Source organism: Scyliorhinus canicula, chromosome 1, assembly GCF_902713615.1.
Source record: "Scyliorhinus canicula chromosome 1, sScyCan1.1, whole genome shotgun sequence".
Lineage (NCBI taxonomy): Eukaryota > Metazoa > Chordata > Chondrichthyes > Carcharhiniformes > Scyliorhinidae > Scyliorhinus > Scyliorhinus canicula.
This window is the reverse complement of record NC_052146.1, coordinates 238598334-238619069: the sequence shown is the minus strand read 5'-3', so window position 1 is coordinate 238619069 and position 20736 is coordinate 238598334. Positions and strand designations below refer to the sequence as shown.

General features: G+C 48.8%; 1 protein-coding gene across 15 annotated transcripts in view; it reads left to right on the top strand.

Annotated features, from left to right (window-relative positions):
- LOC119972713 (echinoderm microtubule-associated protein-like 6) overlaps positions 1-20736 on the top strand; it is a 528500-nt gene that overhangs the window by 197024 nt on the left and 310740 nt on the right. For all 15 annotated transcript variants that reach the window (XR_005462144.1, XR_005462143.1, XR_005462146.1 and 12 more), the window contains 2 exons: positions 5566-5730; positions 17144-17250. Coding sequence is in view for 11 of the 15 variants with exons in the window: in XM_038809940.1 (XP_038665868.1) it covers positions 5566-5730; positions 17144-17250 (272 nt within the window). In the remaining 4 variants the exon portion in view is untranslated. The remainder of the gene's footprint in view (positions 1-5565; positions 5731-17143; positions 17251-20736) is intronic.

Here is a 20736-nt window from a genome sequence, read left to right as displayed (position 1 = left end):
CTGAGCTCCGCAGCCTTTGACAGCACCTTTTCTCACTTGAGCTAAGGCTCACACTGGTTAATACACAGATTCAAGGGGCGGAATTAGTTGTATTCTCATTTACATACAATCAATCAACTATATTCACGTCACACTTCATTACATGCAGTCAATCAATTTTCCTAGCATCCCAGTCATCACATATATGGTTAAAGTGGGTGTTGTCTTACCCACCCCTAAATTTATACAGAAGTCATTCATAATGCTGTCCTGTCTGCAACTGGAGTTCTTGAGCTTTATCAAGGATACATTGCATGTCTAGTTCTGTGAAGCTGTTATCAGGGACTGTTGGGATACTTCCTATACATAACCACGGTTGGTTCTCATGAGACAGTTTACAGGGAATGTGGGTGTAATCTCTGAGATGCAACCGTGAGTTCTGATTAACCCACATTCGTCCAACGCTCCCTGTCCCACCGGGTGGGGGCAACGTGAGGGAGATCCCACATATTAGCAGAGGTCTCGATGAGAGAGTACCTGAGGGAGGTGTAAACCTGTACGATTCCAATGTCCTCCAGTTGGTTATGAGGGTATGGCACTGAGTCTGGTGCGATGATAGGGATCATCAGGACCATCTCTATCCTCATTATCTTGTCCATTTTGCAGTCGGGGATCGCTGAGTATACACTGGTTACTCCCTTCAGAGTATGGTTGTCCAGCGTCCCTTGTCATTTGGCCAGCTTAGCCAGTTGCGGGCTGTCTATTCAATCAGCTACCTCCCCCCCTTTAGATCAGATCAAGGTTGTGGCTTAGCTGCCCCTATCAGAGCCTTCCAGCTGTCTCCCTTTCCTGGTCGATGAGTTTGTTAATTAATGTTGATTGTCTTAGTGTGTGTCCCTAACACTGTTGTCCTATTCAATTGTATATCCAGGCCCTCTTTCCCCAAGCTGCCTAGACCTTTCAAAGCTTTCCCTAATATCACAAAATAGCTAACAGCCATCTTGTGTCTTTTCTGATATTAACAAGCATTGGTAATACACTATCTATTTCTACAAATTGCCTCTTCTAAACAGGCATCTAAGCCAATGAGTACCCTTTGTCTCATCAGAACTATTCAAAAGTAATATAGCAGCACAAATGTAGTTACAGGGCTACCTATAATTTATATCATAGTCCAGTATCAGAAAATGCCCTTCAACATTCCCTTCTTTTGGTCCTGAAAGAAGTTTATTGAATCCCAGATGACCATAATGATTCAATATGAGGGCAGCAGGGTGCGTTTAATACGGCCTTTGGGGCATGTAACCTCCCAGATGTTCCGTGCGTACACTGTGCATGTGATTCAACGATCACCCCTCAAACGAACCCATATATGTCACATTTAATCTCTTGATATTAATCATTTCCTGCCTCCCTGACTAACTCTTCTGTCATTAAATGATGTTATTCATAGCAGTTTTCAAGTAAGCTCATTTAACAGTCCCATACTTGCTGCCACTAACTGTCACTCTGAAGTAGTTCCTCTGTGTTTATTTTTCAAAGCGTGGATTTTTTCGTTAACTGGTGGTAAAGCTGAACTGAATGACTGATCTTGAATCTTCGTTCCCTCCGAGTTTCTGCAAGATGTGAGACTATCTCTGGCTATTTATACTCCTAACTCAAATGATCCTTGCTAGGCCTATAGTGGTGGGCCTAAGGGGTACAAAAGTTATAGCGGTAGGAGGTTACGGTATTTTCCTTCTCTTCCGTAAACTTAAAATGTATGAGGGCAGGTGTAATCTCTAAGACACAACCATGAGTTCTGATTAACTCACATTCGTCCAACTCTCCCTGTTCCACCGGGTGAGGGCAACTGATCTGAGCATCAGAACCGATCCAGCCTGCTTTCTCGACCAAACCGGACTATATCCGGCTACCCTATTAAACTAGATCTGGCTAAGAACCTGGCCATCTAATGCACCCCAACCGCAGCATCGACTAACCCCCGAACCATCCGACTAGCCCCTGACCAGACCCAAGTATTCCCAAAGCGAACACTTTGACCTCCCCTGACCACCTGGTTACTACCCCCCCCCCCCCCCCCCCCCACTGAACCCAACTACCTGACCATCCAATTGCACCCTGATCTGACTCCTCACCAAGCTACCCAATTTACCAAATTTACCCACTCACACACCTACTCACTCATCTGTGCGCTCACCCACCTTTCCACTCATTCACCTACCCAACTTACCCACCAACTCCCTCACTTACCTAGCAAATCTTGCCATTCACCCGTTCAATCACTCATTCCTCAACCGTTTACTAACTCACTCACTTACTGAAAGCAGTGCCAGTGCACCACCCTTCCCAAAGGTCATGCAGATGGGGGCCTCCAATTTCTTGGAGACCCGCATGAGTGCCGTTTAGTCTGATCCCTATTTGGCAGCAAGGATAAAGGGGGTGGCTCTCGGTGCCCATTCCCTTTTCAATGCAATGCCTTTCGATCAAGCCTTTCAAGGCTCCCGAGATGAAGGGATTGAATCCCAAAGCCCGTACATCCTCTACGAATGTCTCTGACCCTGACATGCAGGATGGAGATTTGAGCTAGATATTTGCATACGTATGCAAGGAATTTTAGTTTAGTACCTGGGCTAACTCTGTGGTTAACCAGGATAACTCAACTGAGCACGGAAACCAACCTGGCCCCCTCCATGAACCCTCACAACCACCCGACTAGCCCCCTGACATGACTACCCTCCTGACCATACAAATACACCCCCCCCCCCAAATATCCGACTAGACCTAACTACCATCCTATCATCAAACAACCCCCCTATCCAACATGATAACCCCCCCTCTCCACTAAACTCCCAATTACCTTCCCCAACCAGCTGACTATCTTCCAACTAGACTTGAACAGCACTCACCTAAAGTACCCTTGTCCAAACCTGACAACCCCGAAGCATCCAACTAGATCCCTATCCACCTGACTATCCACCCTGATCACCAGACTACACCCCGATCCAATTACACACCTGACATTTACTAATCTATTTGCTCACCTATACATCCGTTTGCTCACCAACCCATGCACTTACCCATGCTCCCACTCATCCACTACCCATCAACACAACTTCTGACTCAACTACATACTGACCTCGCCCATCTATCCCACCCACATCCTACCTAACTGTTCATCCACTCACTATTCAGACTCACCTACTCAACCATTACCTCACCCCCTTACTAAAAGACGGGGAGTTTTAAAACCAACACTGCCTATGGCATCTACTGCGACCTTCCCCTATATTCGCATGGACTCATCGATGCTTCAACCAGGATCCGAAGATGTGACCGCAAGATTGTAAAAATGTCCGGTTGCAGAAATATTTTTGGGCAGAGCCAATGTCTTCAGCATCAATCCTAACTGGAATTCGGCTTTGGGTCCAAATCTTATGGTCTCCAAATCATTGTTAACTGAGCATATGTTGGGAGAAGCCTCAGGATCCTATGGAAGTCCTGAGTCATAGATATGTGCAGATATTTCCGGGGCTGTTTAAACGTCTATTGGGAAAATGCTTCTGACCCTGAGACCAGATACGTGGAATTTAGCTGCATACTTACCTGGCAAATGTTTAATCCTTGATCTAATTCAGTGGTCAGACAGCTGAACATCACAACCAAACATCACACCCCCACCCCTCCCTGCCCAACAACTACCTGACTATCCCACCGACCAAATCTGACTACCACCCCAACCTAACCTGACTAACTCCAACCAACCAGTTGCCCTCCCAATTATCCAATTTCCCTCCTGACTAGACCCAAACATCGAACTAACTCCCAGACCAGACCAGACTGCACCTCCAACCTTCCAACTAGACCCCTGACTAGCCCTTAGCTCGATCCGGGTACTCCCAACCAGCCGACTACACCCTGACTTGACTACCCACTCACTAACCCAGACACCCACCTTCCCACTTTACCCATCTACCCACCTAGCCACTCAGTCACACTCCCAATTACCTACCTACTTACTCACTCACCCACTCACCCACCTGCTTACCCACTCACCCATCCACCCACCTGTGTATCTACCTATCTATCCACCAATGCAAGCACCTACTTACTTACTCACCCACCTACCCATTCACCCACCTTCCCACTCATCCACCCACCTACCTACTCACCCATTCCTTACCCCTCACCCATCTAACCACGCACCCAACTATCCACTGTTCAATCACACATTCACATATTCACTCACTCACCCATTTGGATCTTTAAAGAAAACAAATATGAGAACGACTATCGTGAAAAGGACCACAACCTTCCTTCTCCGCCTCTTGCAACCAACAGTTTTCCCTTGAAGAGTCCCTGTTGACATTTCAATGCTTCAACCGGGATTGAAAGATGCGACTGAGAAATCTTAAATGGGTTGTGTTGCAGAAACCTTTATGGATAGTGTCAATGTGCTCAACATCGACCTTGACAGGAAGATTTAGGCCTTGATATCTGTGAATGTAAATTATTAAATGGATAGGTATTATGAACAAATAATCAAAAAGGCTCATGGAATGCTGGACTTTAAATCTCCAATTGATAAATTTAGGTTAACCAAAGGTATTAAGAGATATGGGACAAAGGCGACATGCCAGACCAGCTATTAACTTAGTAAACGTTGGAACAGGTTCAAGAAACTAAATGCCGACCTGTGTTCCTATACAAGTAAGTCCTCTCCATAAGTCATCCTACTTTTAGGTATTTTGTTATAATGTTGTTTACTCTTTAGGATTTTTTCCCGATTTACTTCACCATTTTTGATATATGTTGTCTGCATTCTGGCCCTCCTAACCCTGTGCTGAACAAAGGGCCACCTGCTGCCATGTTCTGATGCCAGAGGAGGTGCCGCTGCAGTCAGTAGAGACCCTGGCTGTGGGGAGAGAGCAAGAGCAAGGGAAGCTGCCAGTTGCTGATCTGATGGTGAACTTTGAGTATGGGAGGGAGTGGGAGGAGGGGTTTCTTCCCACAGTCCAAAAATGTGCAGGTTAGGTGGATTGGCCATGATAAATTGTCCTTAGTGACCAAAAAAGGTCAGGAGGGGTTATTGGGTTACGGGGATAGGGTGGAAGTGAGGGTTTAAGTGGGTCGGTGCAGACTCGATGGGCCGAATGGCCTCCTTCTGCACTGTATGTTCTATGTTCTGTTCTTTTCCATGGTTCTATGTCAGAAATAAAAATGTGCAGACCAGAATGCATTTGTTTCTCATCAGAGGTTTTGAGTCAAGACAACAGCACTTAGCAGCTCCATTCACAAAATCAAATATGTATAATAAATTCAAACTGCAGTTCAGAAGTGTGTGTTGATTGATTTAATATTGTTTACTCTTTTATCCAAGATTTTCTATTTCTGTGAAGAGTTTTACTTCTCCTATCACTGATGATCTAAAACATCCTTTTCTTTCTCGGTTTTTAAGTTGAGGTTTCTAGTTCTGAAGGATTCGAACTTTACAAGAAGTTATTTTGGTTTAGTCAAAAGAAATGTAATTAACCATATTCAGCTGTTTTATTTTTGATGTATGGTTATCTGTTTTCTTATTTTCAGGAGCAAAGTTCCGTAAATATGTTGGACATTCTGCTCATGTGACTAATGTGTGCTGGTCATATGATTTTCAGTGGATAATTAGCACAGGTGGTGCTGATCACTCTGTATTTCAATGGAGATTTATTCCAGAAGCAATGTCAAATGGAGGATCTGATACATTACAGGGTAAGATAAACTATTTTATATATATATATATATATATATATATTATGTTGCAGGATTAATTACATGTAATTATGCTGTGTTTTTGGAGCCCAACCATCTCAGCCTAATGTCATTACACCATGTGTGTCCTCCAGCAGTGTCCAAAGTCCAACTATCTTCTGATGCTTTATCATTGACCTTCCATCATGAGATCACAAGTGAGGTTGCTTGCTTAAGTGCTCCATCACAATTCCTCAACTAATAAAGCAGTTCCATGCTAGCATGCATAAAAACCCAATCAGCACCCAGCCTCGAGCTAAGTGGCAAGTAATATTTGTGCCATCCAAATTCTAGGCAATTAACATATCTAACGAGGGAGAGGCAAATTACATACCCTTGATATTCAATGGCACTTCCACCACTGAATCTCCCAACATCATCATTCTGCATCCAACTGGACCAGCCACACACATTCCATGTTTACTATCACAGGACAGAAATAGAGTCCAAGGGGCGAGAGAAGCTGACGTCTTAGCCTTTGACTCCCTGGTAGCCCGGGGACGGATATTGCTAGCGTGGAGGGACTCTAAGCCCCCAAGATCGGAGACCTGGGTTAGCGACATGGCTGGGTTTCTCAGTCTTGAGAAAATCATGTTTGCCTTAAGAGGGTCAATGCTAGGGTTCGTCCGGAGGTGGCAGCCGTTTGTCGGGGGAAATTAACTGTCAGCAGAGGCAAAATATGTAAAAAGGGGGGGGGGGAAGTAAGGCTATTTTCTGTTTAAGGTGGGAGGGACTTGTTAGGGATGGAGATGATTTACGCAATATGTTTATATTTGGATTTCCATTGTTTACTGTTGTTGTTACTGTTATTATAAAATTACAAATACCTTAATAAAATGTTTTTTTTTAAATAACTACAGAAATTGGGAATTCTGGACGTTATTTTCTATTCTCTGCATACAGTGCTGGCTGAGACAAGAAAACCAATGTGCAACTTGCAGGCTGCAGAGCTGGCTTTTTTCTCCAGATAATCCAGTGCACTGTGCAGAAAAATCTCAAGATGTGGCCAATGCTGTCACGCTGGCGGGGTGGGCCCGGAAGAGGCCGGCAGCCAGGAATCCCTGAGATCAAGGTGCCATTTTTAAAGGGTCAAAGGGTCCGATAGGCCTACTCTGGCTTTGCTCCCTGATATTTCCCCCAGGGGGTAGTGCCAGGATACTGCCCAGGCAGGTCTCACTTCCCCTGGGAGCTATACTTATCTGTGCGCCCCAGATGGGTTCCCTTCACCTGGTTTTAAAAACAATTATCACGGGGACTTCCAGTGGAGGACTCGCACGAGGTGGCTCCCGCTGGAAAGCTGTTTTTATATTTTACCCTCCTTGCTGGTGCTACAAGCTGATTACTTTTCAAAAACCTCATCATTTAGTGAAATAGAGCTTCTACTATGTTGAGATGCCCAGGAGAGACAAAAATAAGAAGGATTCAGGCCAAAATCTGTCGGCGGATTCGGAATCCTTGCAAGATTCTTCTGGAAGTAAGATCGAGGGGATGAGTTCTCCTTTTCTTTTTCCAACCCTGACTAATTACCAATGATCTCATTAGTATTTTGGCGAGCGAACTAGAGAAACACTGTCAAAGTTTGACAGTAGATTTTAAAAGATCGATTGAAGAGGCCTTGGCCCCCATTCGTTTGGCCCTGGAAAGCACGAATAAGACTGTTGAGGCTCATGAAGCCACAATTAAAGGCATTGAGGCGGCATTAACAGACACTCTGATTGGATCACCTCCCTAGAGGCCTATCTTACTTTGGTAATTGTATGTAATAAGTCATTGACTGGAAAGTTGATCCAGGAGGCAGAACTTTCATACTGTGGGATTGCAGGAGGAGATGGAGGACCTCCCCCCTACTGAATATTTTTAGGCTATGTTTTGCAAGATGGTGGGTGATGGTGTGTTCACATCTCTCAGAATTAGACCGGGCCCATCACTCTCTGCGACCGAAGACTCGAACTGGAGAATTGCATTGTGCGGTTATTGTACAATTTCATAGCTTCAGGGGAAAGGAACAGGTCCTTCGCTGGGCTAGAAATCATCGAGATATCAAATGGGATGGTCACTGCATCAGGTTGTACCAAGATGGGTGTGCAGACCTGGCAAAATGAAGAGCTGCCTTCAACACAGAATGAAAACCATCTGTATAGGAATGGAGTCAGATTCGAAATGATCGACCCAGCTCGCCTTAGGGTGACTGTTGGGGTAAAGGACCGTTTTTTTGATATGCCGTAAAATGCAGAATCGTGTTACAAAGCTCAAATTGGACACTGTTTAATCTATGTTCAATCTCCTTCATGCCCCCTGTGGATGGGCATTTCATATTTTATGTTTTTCATGCTCGGGATTTGGGTGTGCTCACAACACCTTTGGTTAAATCTGAGGGTTTTCTGCTATTTGGTCTTTTTTGTTTTTTGCCATCAGTTTATTGTTCTCTTTCTCTTTGCGTCGGTTGCCGGGCATGGTAATTGAACACTAGCTTTCCAGTTGGGAGTCACCCTGCTAATAAAGGGATTAGTTAACTGAAGCGGCGACAGAGGGTTTTCTGCAGTTCTTCACAACAGTCTGTAAGAATAAGCTTGGAGCATATCGTTAGTTGTGTTTCATTAACTGCAGGTTTTGGAATAGAGTATTGTTTTTTACTGTTCCAAAATGGCATTGTTGAGGTGGGGAGGGGGGAGGGAGGGGCTTTAGTGTTAGTTTGCCAATGGCGTCTGTGGGTTCTCCTTTGTTGAGTCATATGAATTGGCTCAGTGGCCCTCTTAGGTGGATTTCTTTATTTTACCTTTTCCAGTATCCCTTGTTTGGTATTCCTCTTTGGGAATTGCTGAAACCCAGTACGAAATGGTCGGAGACCTCCGCTTTGTTTGATTGCCTGGAATGTTCGGGTCTGAATGTCCCAGAAAAATGGGCGAGGGCATTCGCCCATCTTAAAAGCCAAACTCCAAGCTTGTCTTCTTGCAGGAATGCCACTTGAGTGTCGAGGACCAGATCAGGGTTGGGCCGGACAGGTTTTTCACTCCAGTTTTAATGGCAGGGCCAGGGACAAGGCAATTTTGATTCTTGAGAGTTCAATTCTTCTACTTTCAGATTATAGCTGACCCAATGGTCGTTATATTGTTGTTTGTTGCTCCCTGGTGAACACTCCTGTCATCATGGTTAACGTTTATGTCCCTAACTGGCAAGACACAAATTTTATCAATTTTCTTTTAAACTCTCTCCCCAACCTTATGCATTCCAGCTGATTGTAGGAGACGACCCGGACTGTGTTTTGGACCCTAAATTCGATTGTTCCAAAGCTAACTCGCTTGTTCCAGCTGGGTTGGCCAGAGCTTTGTCACCTTTTTGGCACAGATCTTTGGGGGGAAGGGATATCACTCTTGTTATCTCCGACCACGGCCCACATTTTGTCAATGCGCCGACCCTGGAGACTAGACTACTCTGCTGTCAGACAATACATTTTGTGAGCATTTGTCTACCTCTTTAGAAGATTATATTAAACTAAACAAGTCAGACTCGATCTGTTCCCTCCATGCTTTGGGAGGCCCTTAAAGCCGTCATTAGGGAGGAAATTATTTCTTCTAGGGCGTATATGTTGAATACGGCAAAGTTGGAGCAGCAGACGCTGGTGGACTCTATCCTAGAGGTGGGCCACGAAGACTCATTTGATCCTACTCCAGATCTACTGGCAGTCCCAACAAAAATTACACACACAGTTCAAGCTGGTGTCGACGAGCAAGGCTGTGCGTCAGTTCCAACGCTCCAGGGTTATGTTGTCTGAGCTTGGGGAGAGGGCCAGTTGCCTTCTGGGTCATAAACTCAAACAAGAAGCAGCCTCACGTGAGATCTGCCTTTTCAATACCAGTTTCTGATATTTGGGGCCCGGGTGGCCCTCAGTCGCTGAAAGTGTGCAGGTACAGCGGGGAGTAAAGAAGGCTAAAATCAGCTGAAGCATCGCTGTATCTTCCTCGCAGCTCACCCTCGCACCCAACTTTGTATCATCTGCAAATTTGGGGGTAATACATTTAGTTCACTCGTCCATAAGACATAGGAGCAGAATTAGGCCATTCGGCCCATTGAGTCTGCTCCGCCATTCAATCATGGCTGATATTTTTCTCATTCTCCTAATTCTCCCCATAACCTCGTTAATCATTAAAAACCTATTTATCTCTGTCTTAAAGACACTCGAGTGACGTGGACTCCATAGCCTCCTGCGGCAATGAGCTCCACAGATTCACCACCCTCTGGCTGCAGCAATCCTGCCCTATTGGATGAGGTGAGGGCGATGTGACAGAGGGAGCTGGGTCCTGTGTTTACTGATGAGGCTTGGAGGAAGGATCTCTACAGGGTCAACTCCACGTCCTCTTGTGCTCGGTTGAGTTTAATCCAATTCACAAGTGTTACACAGGACGCGCATGACTAAGGCAAGAATGAGTGGGTTTTTCCAAAACATGGAGGATAAGTGTGATCGTTGTTTGCTTGCCCCAGGTAACCACAGACACATGTTTTGATCCTGCCCCAAACTTGTCAGCTTTCTAAGTTTCCTTTTTAAACACTATATAAGAAGGCAAATGTTACATTAGCCTTCATAGCGAGAGGATTTGACTTTAGGAATAGAGATGTTTTGGTGCAATAATGAAGGGCATTGGTGAGGCCACATCTGGAATATTGTGTGCAGTTTTGGCATCCTTATCTGTGGAAGAATGTTCCTACAATGGACCGAGTGCAGCGAAGATTTACCAGACTGATTCCTGGAACGGAGGGACTGTCATATGAGGAGAGACTAAGTTGGTTAGGATTATATTAATTGGAGTTTAGAAGACTGTGAGGGGATCTCATAGATACTTACAAAATTCTAACAGGATTAGATGGGGTAGATTCAGAAATAATGTTCCCAATGGTGGGGACTCCAGAACTAGGGGTCATCGTTTGAGGATAAGGGGTCAACCTTTTGGGACTGAGGTGAGGAGAAATTTCTTCACCCAGAGAGTGGTGAATCTGTGGAATTGACTACCACAGGAAGTAGTTGAGGCCAAAACGTTGTGTAAAATTAGGAATTAGATATAGCTCTTGGCGCTAAATGAATCAAGGAATATGGGGAGAAGGCAGGATCAGGATATTGAACTTGATGATCAGCCATGATCATAATGAATGGCAGAGCAGGCTCAATGGTTCCTCCTTCCATTTTCTATGTTGTTTCTATGCTATGTAATGCAAATCCTTTTTAATGCTATTATAACACTGAAAATCTATGTTGTGTAGGTATTTGTTTATGTTCAGGAATCAAAGATTATTCCTCATCAATATGTTGCCCAGTACTTTGTAGAATGGTATTGTTATTGAAAGTTAATTATGGAAAAAAGATTATGGACATGATTTTTCAAATGGTGGGTTTCCTGCTTTGCCATCCGAAGAGTCTACAGCCATTTAACACCCCATGGAATGATAATTAGCTGGAGGTGGGACTTGCGCCTTTCACTTGTGCAAAATCTAGCCACAGAGGGCTGATGGCCAATCTGATTGGCAGGCAGCTCTGTCGTCCCAGCAGCAGCACTGGGAACTACAAGCAGTCCCCAAATTCTAAGACCTGAGTCCAGGACCAAGTAAGTGTGGGAGATTCTCCATGGAGGGGATGTTATGGCCTGGGTGGAGGTGGGGGGTGAGTGGGGTGTTGCAGTCTTGATGGACGGAGTGGGGGGGAGGAGAGTACCGATGGGAGGGGAGGAGAGACCTCGGGTGGAGTTGGGGCGTGCTCACTATGGAAAGAGGGCTATTGAGGGAGATCCTGCTCGAGGTCCAAGAAGGATGAGCTTGTTGGGTTTCCCCCAAACCCTAACCGCTACTCTCCTTCCAGCCTCAAAATGGATGGCTGGTGGGAAGCTGCCTTTGCGTGGCCAATAATTGATTTCTTAAGGGCCTCGTTTAAGGCGAGGGCAGGAGGGCTGCCGTGGGCTTTGTCCACCCCACAGAAAATTGTGGACGGTTTTGGTGGGGATAGTGGGCAGGAGGACAATGGGCAGGGGAAAATGTTACACCCCCTCCCCCATGCCTGTCTGCAACCTTGCCAGCATGGGACCAAAAATTCTCCACTATCTATGTACTAATGTTTTAGCAATAGTTCCAGGATATTAACATTTGCATGTTTGAAATCATAAATCTTCCAGAACTCTGCCAAACCTATAGGTAGGAAATGGTTAGAATCAGCTGGAGTTGTCACACCATGCTATTTGCTTCCCCTGTCCCACAGCTCTTCTTCCGTTGCCTCTGATAGATTAGAATTACTTGAACAGTTGTGTTTTTGTTAATTTTTTCAGTTTGCCGATTATTTGAAACATAGGGCCTACTCCTTCTCCTATGTCCACGAAGTACTTGCTTCGCCTTCAATAAGATAATGACTGATCTGATCTTGATCTCAACTCCATTTACTTGAACATGTTTTGTATGATTGTGGTGGTATGATTTGCATAGCTGTCTGCCATTGGTGCAGAACACTGGCATACCATTGGCCCTGGTCGGTCATGTGCCTCTCGACCGATTGGTTGAGACCAGTCATGTAATGGCTCCCCGATTGGACGAGAGGCTGAGTTAACCCCGCCTCCAGAGCGAGGTATAAATACCCAGAATGCCCAGCGGTCGTCCATTTACTGTAGTCGACCGCAGGGCTAACTTCTAGCTTATTAAAACCTAACTTTTGTCCAGCAACTCGCCTCGCGTTCGATTGATGGTTCATCAATTTAATAAGCTATAATTTTGAAGATGGAGCTCCGGATCAAGCCCGAATTCCTCTGCATCAGCCCGCAAACTCAGAATGCTTCAGAAATCTTTAAACATTGGCTGGCATGTTTCGATGGATACCTGGCGTCCGCAAACAGCCCCCCCACCATGGCACAGAAGCTTCACATCCTCCACCCCAGCGTGGGCACGGCGGCCTACGCGATGATTGCGGAGGAAAAAGATTACGATGCGGCCATGCTTAAGCTGAATGGACAGTTTCTTAAACCGGTAAACAGAGTATTCGCCCGACATCTGCTGGCTACCAGACAACAGCTCCCCGGTGAGTCATTAGAGGATTTTTACCGGGCCCTCGCTGTCCTGGGGAGGAATTGCTCCTGCCTCCAAGTTTCAGCCACGGAGCACATGGAACTTCTGATTAGAGATGCTTACGTGGCTGGGATGCAGTCTGCCGCTATCCGCCAGCGGATGCTGGAGAAAGACGACCTCAGCCTAACTGAGGCACAGACTCTCTCCACCTCCCTGGAGGTCGCCGATTTAAACGCCCGCGCCTATGTCCCCAGCCGCGCTGCAGCACCCTGGGCCTCCTGGCACGCTTCCCCACCGCCATCCGCTGCTCCCGACCCCCCTCAGGCCTGCGCCGCGGGACACCCCGACAAGTCCGCGGGGCCCCGCTGCTTTTTCTGTGGGTTCGCTAAACGCCCGCGCTGCCCGGCCCGCTCCGCCCTCTGTAAGAGCTGCGGGAAGAAGGGCCACTTTTCATCCATCTGCCAGGCAAAATCGGTCGCTGCTGTACCATTGCGGGTCCCTTCTAGACCCTTCCAGTACACCGTGCCAATCCCCGCCCCCGGGCCCCTGCACCCGGCCTGCGCGCTTCCCCCTCTCCTCCGGGGCCTTCCGGGCCCTTCCAGCGCACCGCGCAACTCTCTCCTTGCCGCCCCCGGGCCCCTGCGCCTGGCCTGTGCGCCTCTCTGACCCCGTTCTCAGCCACTCCGGAGGGCCCGCCGGCACTGCTAACCCCGCCCCCAGCAACCACAAGGGCCCCGCGGGCGCCGCCATCTTGGGCCCCGGATGCCACGTGCGGGTCCTGGGCACCGCCATCTTGGGGCGCCGACTCCACGTGCGGGTCCTGGGCGCCGCCATCTTGGGGCCCCGACTCCACGTGCGGGTCCTGGGCGCCGCCATCTTGGGACCCCCAACTCCACGTGCGGATCCTGGGCACCACCATCCTGGACTGGCACGCAAGGTTCTGCCAGCAACTACTCAGCCGACGACGAATTCGACGATGGTTCTTCTCCACGGCTTGCGGCCATTCAACTCGACCAGTCACGGCCACGCACGCTCGCCAAAACAACGACGCTGATCCACCTCAATGGCCACGTGACGGGCTGTCTGCTGGACTCCGGGAGCACGGAAAGCTTCGTTCACCCTGCCACGGTAAGACGCTGCACGCTCCCTGTCCATCTGGTAAAACACAAAATCGGGTTAGCCTCAGGTTCGCACTCCGTCCGCATCACCGGCTGCTGCATCGCAGACCTCACGGTCCAAGGGAAGGTTTTTAAAAATTACAAACTCCTTGTCCTCCCTGACCTTTGCGCACTGGCACTCCTAGGACTGGACTTCCAGTGCAACCTGCAGAGCTTGACCTTCCAATTCGGCGGCCCTATACCCCCCCTCACTGTCTGCAGCCTCGCGTCCCTCAAAGTGGACCCCCCCCTCCTTGTTTGCTAATCTCGCCCCCGATTGCAAACCCGTCGCGACACGGAGCAGACGGTACAGCGCCCAGGACCGGACCTTCATCAGGTCTGAGGTCCAGAGGTTGCTGAAGGAAGGGGTCATCGAGGCCAGCAACAGTCTCCCTAGCGAGCCCAAGTGCTGGTGGTCCGGACTGGGGAGAAAAACCGGATGGTCATCGACTAGCCAGATCATCAACCGGTTTACGCAACTGGACGCGCATCCTCTCCCCCGTATTTCCGCCATGGTAAACGATATCGCGAAATACAAAGTCTTCTCCACTGTGGACCTTAAGTCCGCTTATCACCAGCTCCCCCTCTGCGCGAGTGACCGCAAGTACACCACGTTCGAGGCTGATGGACGCCTCTACCACTTCCTTAGGGTTCCATTCGGTGTCACAAATGGGGTCTCGGTCTTCCAACGGGAGGCGGACCGAATGGTCGACAAGTACGGATTACGGGCTACCTTCCCGTATCTCGATAATGTCACCATCTGCGGCCACGACCAGCAAGACCATGACGCCAACCTCCGGAAATTTCTCCAAACCGCAAAACTCCTTAACCTCACATACAATAGGGATAAGTGCGTGTTTAGCACCGACCGTCTAGCCATCCTCGGCTACGTAGTGCGTAACGGAGTGATAGGCCCCGACCTCGAACGCATGCGCCCCCTGATGGAACTCCCTCTTCCCAATACCCTCAAATCCCTCAAACGCTGCCAGGGTTTCTTCGCTTACTACGCCCAATGGGTTCCCAATTACGCCGACAAGGCCCATCCCCTCATTCAAACCACGACCTTCCCGCCGTCGACAGAGGCCTGCCAGGCCTTTAGCCGCATCAAAGCGGACATCGCAAAGGCCACGATGCGCGCCATCGACGAGTCCCTCCCCTTCTAGGTTGAGAGCGACGCATCTGAAGTAGCTCTGGCGGCCACCCTGAACCAAGCGGGCAGACCCGTAGCCTTCTTCTCCAGAACCCTCCAGGCTTCTGAACTCCGCCACTCCTCTGTGGAAAAGGAAGCCCAGGCCATAGTCGAAGCTGTGCGACATTGGAGGCACTATTTGGCTGGCAGGAAGTTTACCCTCCTCACAGACCAACGGTCAGTGGCCTTCATGTTTGATAATGCACAAAGGGGCAAGATTAAGAATGACAAGATCTTACGTTGGCGGATCGAGTTGTCCACGTACAACTATGAGATCTTGTATCGTCCTGGGAAGCTCCATGAGCCTCCTGATGCCCTGTCCCGCGGTACCTGCGCCAGCGCACAGATGGACCGCCTCCGCTCCCTCCACGCGGACCTCTGCCATCCAGGGGTGACCCGTTTCTACCATTTCATAAAGGCCCGCAACCTGCCTTTCTCCATCGAGGAAGTCAGGACAGTAACCATTGACTGCCACATCTGCGCAGAGTGCAAACCGCACTTCTACCGCCCCGCGCGCGCACATCTGATCAAAGCATCCCGCCCCTTCGAACGTCTCAGCATTGACTTCAAGGGGCCCCTTCCCTCTAGCAACCGCAACATTTACTTCCTGGCGGTAATCGACGAATACTCCCGCTTCCCCTTCACCATTCCCTGCCCCGACATGACCACATCGACTGTCATTAAGGCCCTCCTCTCCATCTTCTCCCTGTTCGGCTACCCCGCGTACATACATAGCGATCGGGGGTCCTCCTTTATGAGCGACGGGCTGCGTCAATTCCTGCTCAACAGGGGCATTGCCTCTAGCAGGACGACCAGCTATAACCCTCGGGGTAACGGACAGGTCGAGCGGGAGAATGGTACCATCTGGAAGACCATACTACTGGCCCTCCGGTCCAGAGATCTCCCTATTTCCCGATGGCAAGAGGTTATCCCCTGATGCCCTACATTCTATCCGCTCACTCCTCTGTACCACAACAAATCAGACGCCTCATGAACGTCTTCTTGTTTTCCCCAGGAAGTCGTCCTCCGGATCCCCTCTCCCGACGTGGCTGGCCGCCCCCGGACCCATCTTGCTCCGGAAGCATGTGCGGGTGCAGAAGTCCGACCCATTGGTGGAACAAGTCCAGTTACTCCACCCTAACCCGCAGTATGTGTACATGGAGTACCCCGACGATCGGCAGGACATGGTTTCCCTCCGGGACCTGGCACCCGCCGGCGTGCGGCCTCTTCCCCCCCCCCCCCCCTCCCATTTGTTTTCCCCCAGCGCCCCAACCAGGCCACCCCTTCCCCATCCATGGCGTCTCCACCACCAGCCCGGGCGACGGAGACTGTTCAAGGACCATTGCTCCCGGACTCCAGGACATCAGCGGAACCACCACCATCGGCTGAACCAACGTCACCAACTCCACTGCGGCGGTCTGCCAGGACGTCACGGGCAACGAAAAGGCTGATCGAGTCTATTTAATTTTCAACAACTCCATGGACCTTGTATGGACAATATGTACTATTGTTAATTGTCTGGGCCAGTGGGGAGCCAAAAAAATTTTTCTCTCCCTTCTCTGGCTGCTACTCAAACCACCAATCCCCCCCCCCCCCCCCCCACCGCTCCCGTTGACCCCTCCCCCGGCTTCTTTCTCCGCAAGGGGTGAATGTGGTGGTATGATTTGCATAGCTGTCTGCCATTGGTGCAGAACACTGGCTTACCATTGGCCCTGGTCGGTCATGTGCCTCTCGACCGATTGGTTGAGACCAGTCTGAGTTAACCCCGCCTCTAGAGCGAGGTATAAATACCCAGAATTCCTGGCAGTCGTCCATTTACTGTAGTCAACTGCAGGGCTAACTTCTAGCTTATTAAAGCCTAACTTTTGTACAGCAACTCGCCTCGCGTTCGATTGATGGTTCATCAATGATGTAAGATTTTTGTATAAGATTTTTAAACATGAAACACCTCTTTAATGTATTATAATTTTATTATAATTTACTTTATTTTGAACAGAAAGTTATGCTGATTCGAACAGTGAGGAATCTGATTCAGATCTGTCGGATCTGGCAGAGTTGGATTCTGACATTGAACAAGAAATCCAAATCGGTTATGATCGTCAGGTTAGTAAATTCAGTGGTAGTATTGACGTTTATTAGTATTAACATTTTGAATTCACTGTTAGTTAGACAAATTTAATCTATTCAAAATTATCGTAGACATATTTTAATCATTTTCATTTATGGACCTATAATACTTTGTGAAATGCATCTTACAATTAAGAGCAGCTGGCACGATGCCTTTATCCTGATGGGGGCGTTGCCCATTCTCGGCCACTGCCGCCTACTGGTCTGCCGGGTGGGGGTTGCTGGGGGGGGGCGGGGGGGATTGGGGTTAGAACCAAGGGCACAATGGTGGTGACTCACCCTGGCTGCCTGCACTGCTGGCCGGTCCTGGCAGTGGGGCCCACGGTGTTCATGGACTCAGCCACCTGTGCCCAGGCCCAGTTGATGTTTGCGGGTGGCAGACTCCTTCCCACCCCAGGGAGCAGGGTGTTCCAGCTCCCCTCCATGGCATCCAGCAGAGTCTCTAGCTCAGCATCAGCGAACCTCGATGCCTTTGGGATAGCATCTTTATGGCTGCAATGAGTGTGCGGGAGTGCAGCGCTTATATGCGGCTACAGCTTGTCAGGTTTTCGGATGCCCATCCCGACCCTGGAAAATCACATGCCAGTGTTTGTTGGAATTGCACTAGTTAGACATGGCGTCGGTGGTAGTCCATTAGGATGTCCTGAATCAGGATCGTAGAACACCACTGATTCAGTCCTGCGTCGCAGTTAGTCTACGAAACAGAGAATCTGGCCCCAATTCTATTAATGCTTGTGCTCAATAAGGGAAGTATTTTTATTAGGTTATGAACCAGGATCACAAGTGCATCATAATGTTGCATATCCAGAAAAACTTAAAATGTTTATTTTCAGTGCCATAATTGATTTGGGGCCAGGAAGGGGAATTCAATGAGTTGAATGGGAGGAGGATGGATGAAACTGGAAATATGTTTCAGATAAATGAGCAAAAAGCTGCAAAGCCACATTCATTTGATATCAACAGGAACAGGTTACATAGGTTGGGGTGACAGAGATTTGAACAGGGCACCTGGCAGTCCGGGTTTCTTGACATATTGTGGAGTTTTGACATATTCTTTTTGTACTTATCAGGTTCCCTGCTGAAAGCAAATCTCTTAAGAAGTGCAAAACCACAATAGTGGTGGATTTTAATGACCCGAATAGTAACAAATCTAGAATTAATGTAAAAGGCACAGAGAGAGCAGAATTCTTAAAAATTCTCCCGCCACCACCACCAGACTTGTGGAGTATCGGGCCGGCGAGAACGGGAGAGGTGCCATTATCAGTGCTCCCAAAGTTGTGTCTTTACATGATGCCACCTTCATGCGCTCCCACACCGACCCCCTCCCCCACTACCCACTTCCTAATCATGGCTATATTTGTCGCCCAGTAGTAATTACTAAAGTTCGGCAGCACCAACCCACCCTTCCCCCGATTGCACTCCAGCAACGCTTTCTTCACTCGAGAGGTTTTACCTGCCCACACAAAGTCCGAAATAGCCTTATTCACCCGTTTAAAAATGGTCTTTGGGGTAAGATGGGGAGGCACTGAAAGACAAACAGAACCTGGGGAGGACTGTCATTTTCACGGTCTGTACCCACCCCGACAGTGATAACGGGAGCATGTCACATCTCTTAAAGTCCTCTTTAATTTGTTCTACAAGCCGGGATAGGTTTAACTTGTGTAGTACCTCCCATTCCTGAGCCACCTGGATTCCCAAATATTGAAAACTCCTTCCTACCATTCTAAACGGCAGCTCTCCCAGTCTCTTCTCCTGCCCTCTAGCCTGGATCGCGAACATCTCGCTTTTCCCCACGATACCCCGAAAAATTACCAAATTCCCCTAAGGTCCACATAACTTCCCTATCCCCTCCAGTGGGTCTGAGATATACAAGAGCAAGGAATCTGCGTAAAGCGAAACGTGAAGCCCCCCCCCCCAAACCAGCCCTTTCCAGTACTTAGAGGCTCCTAACGCCATGGCCAGTGGCTCTATGGCCAAGCAAACGTAGCTCGAAGAGGGGACACCCTTGCCTTGTCCCTCGGTGTAGTTTAAAATAACCCGACCTTCATACGCACACCAGCTACTGGTGCCTGATAGAGCAATCGCACCCAATCAATGAAGCCCTCACCAAACCCAAACCTTCCCAGCACCTCCCACAGATAATCCCACTCCAAAAGCCTTCTCTGCATCCATCCTGCCTCCCTTTTTCTGAGCTGGTGCGCTAACATTCTGCTTGCCATTTCCCCATACTCATAGATCACCCCCCTTGCCTTCCTCAGCTGTTCCTCCGCCTTCCCTGTAGTCAACAGCCCAAATTCCAACTGTAACCTCGGTCGCTCCTTCAGTAACCCAACGTCCGGGGCTTCCGAGTATCTCCTGTCCACCTGAAGTATCTCGCCAACTAGCCTATCCCTCTCAGCTCATTCCACCTTTTCTCTGTGGGCCCGTATCGAGATTAATTCCCCTCTGACCACTGCCTTAAAAGGTTCCCAAACCGTTGCTGCAGAGACCTCGACTGTATCATTTGTTTCCAGGTAGTTCTGGATAGACTTGTTCACCCGCCCACAGACTGCTTCGTCCAGTAACAACCCCACATCCAGCCTCCATAGCGTGCGTTGTCCTCTCTCCAAACTAACCCGTAGATCCACCCGATGTGGGTATGATCCGATACTGCGATTGCCGAGTACTCAGCATCCGCTATCCCAGGTAGTAGAGCTGGCACCCTCCCTGTCCTGGATTTTGACCGGTCCAATTCCAGATCAGTGACTGTGTTAAAATCTCCCCCCATGATCAAGTTATGTGACTCTAAGTCTGGGATCTTACCTAACACCCGCCTCATAAATTCCACATCGTCCCAGTTCGGAGCATATACGCTCACGGGTACCACCCGCACCCCCTCCAACTTCCCACTTACCATTATGTACCTGACCCCCGTGTCTGACATGATTCTCCCTGCCTCAAATGTCACCCGTTTATTAATCAGAATCGCTACACCCCTGGTCTTTGAGTCCAGCCCTGAGTGGAATACTTGGCCAATCCACCCCTTCCTCAATCTAGTCTGGTCTGTAACCTTTAGGTGTGTCTCTTAAAACATTGCCACGTCCATCTTCAACCCCCTCAGATGCGCGAACACGCGAGCCCTCTTCACCGGCCCATTCAGCCCTCTAATGTTTCATGTAATCAGCCTGGTCAGGGAACTCGACACCCTCCCCTCCCCTGCCGACTAGCCATCACCCTTTTTAGGCCAGCCTCCAGCTTACGTCCCTGGCCTCCTCGAGCCCGCCCTCGGGCATCCTCCGTCCTCGACCTCCCATTTGTCCCCTGTCAGCAAAGCAACCCAACCCCCGCCATATCAAGCTCAAGCTCATCACTTGCTCACCCCGTACTGTGCTTCCGTGAGCCAGCACAGTGACTGATAGCTCCCGCACATGGCACCAAACTAACTGTCTTTCTACTACCTCCCCCAGCTTGGACATACATATT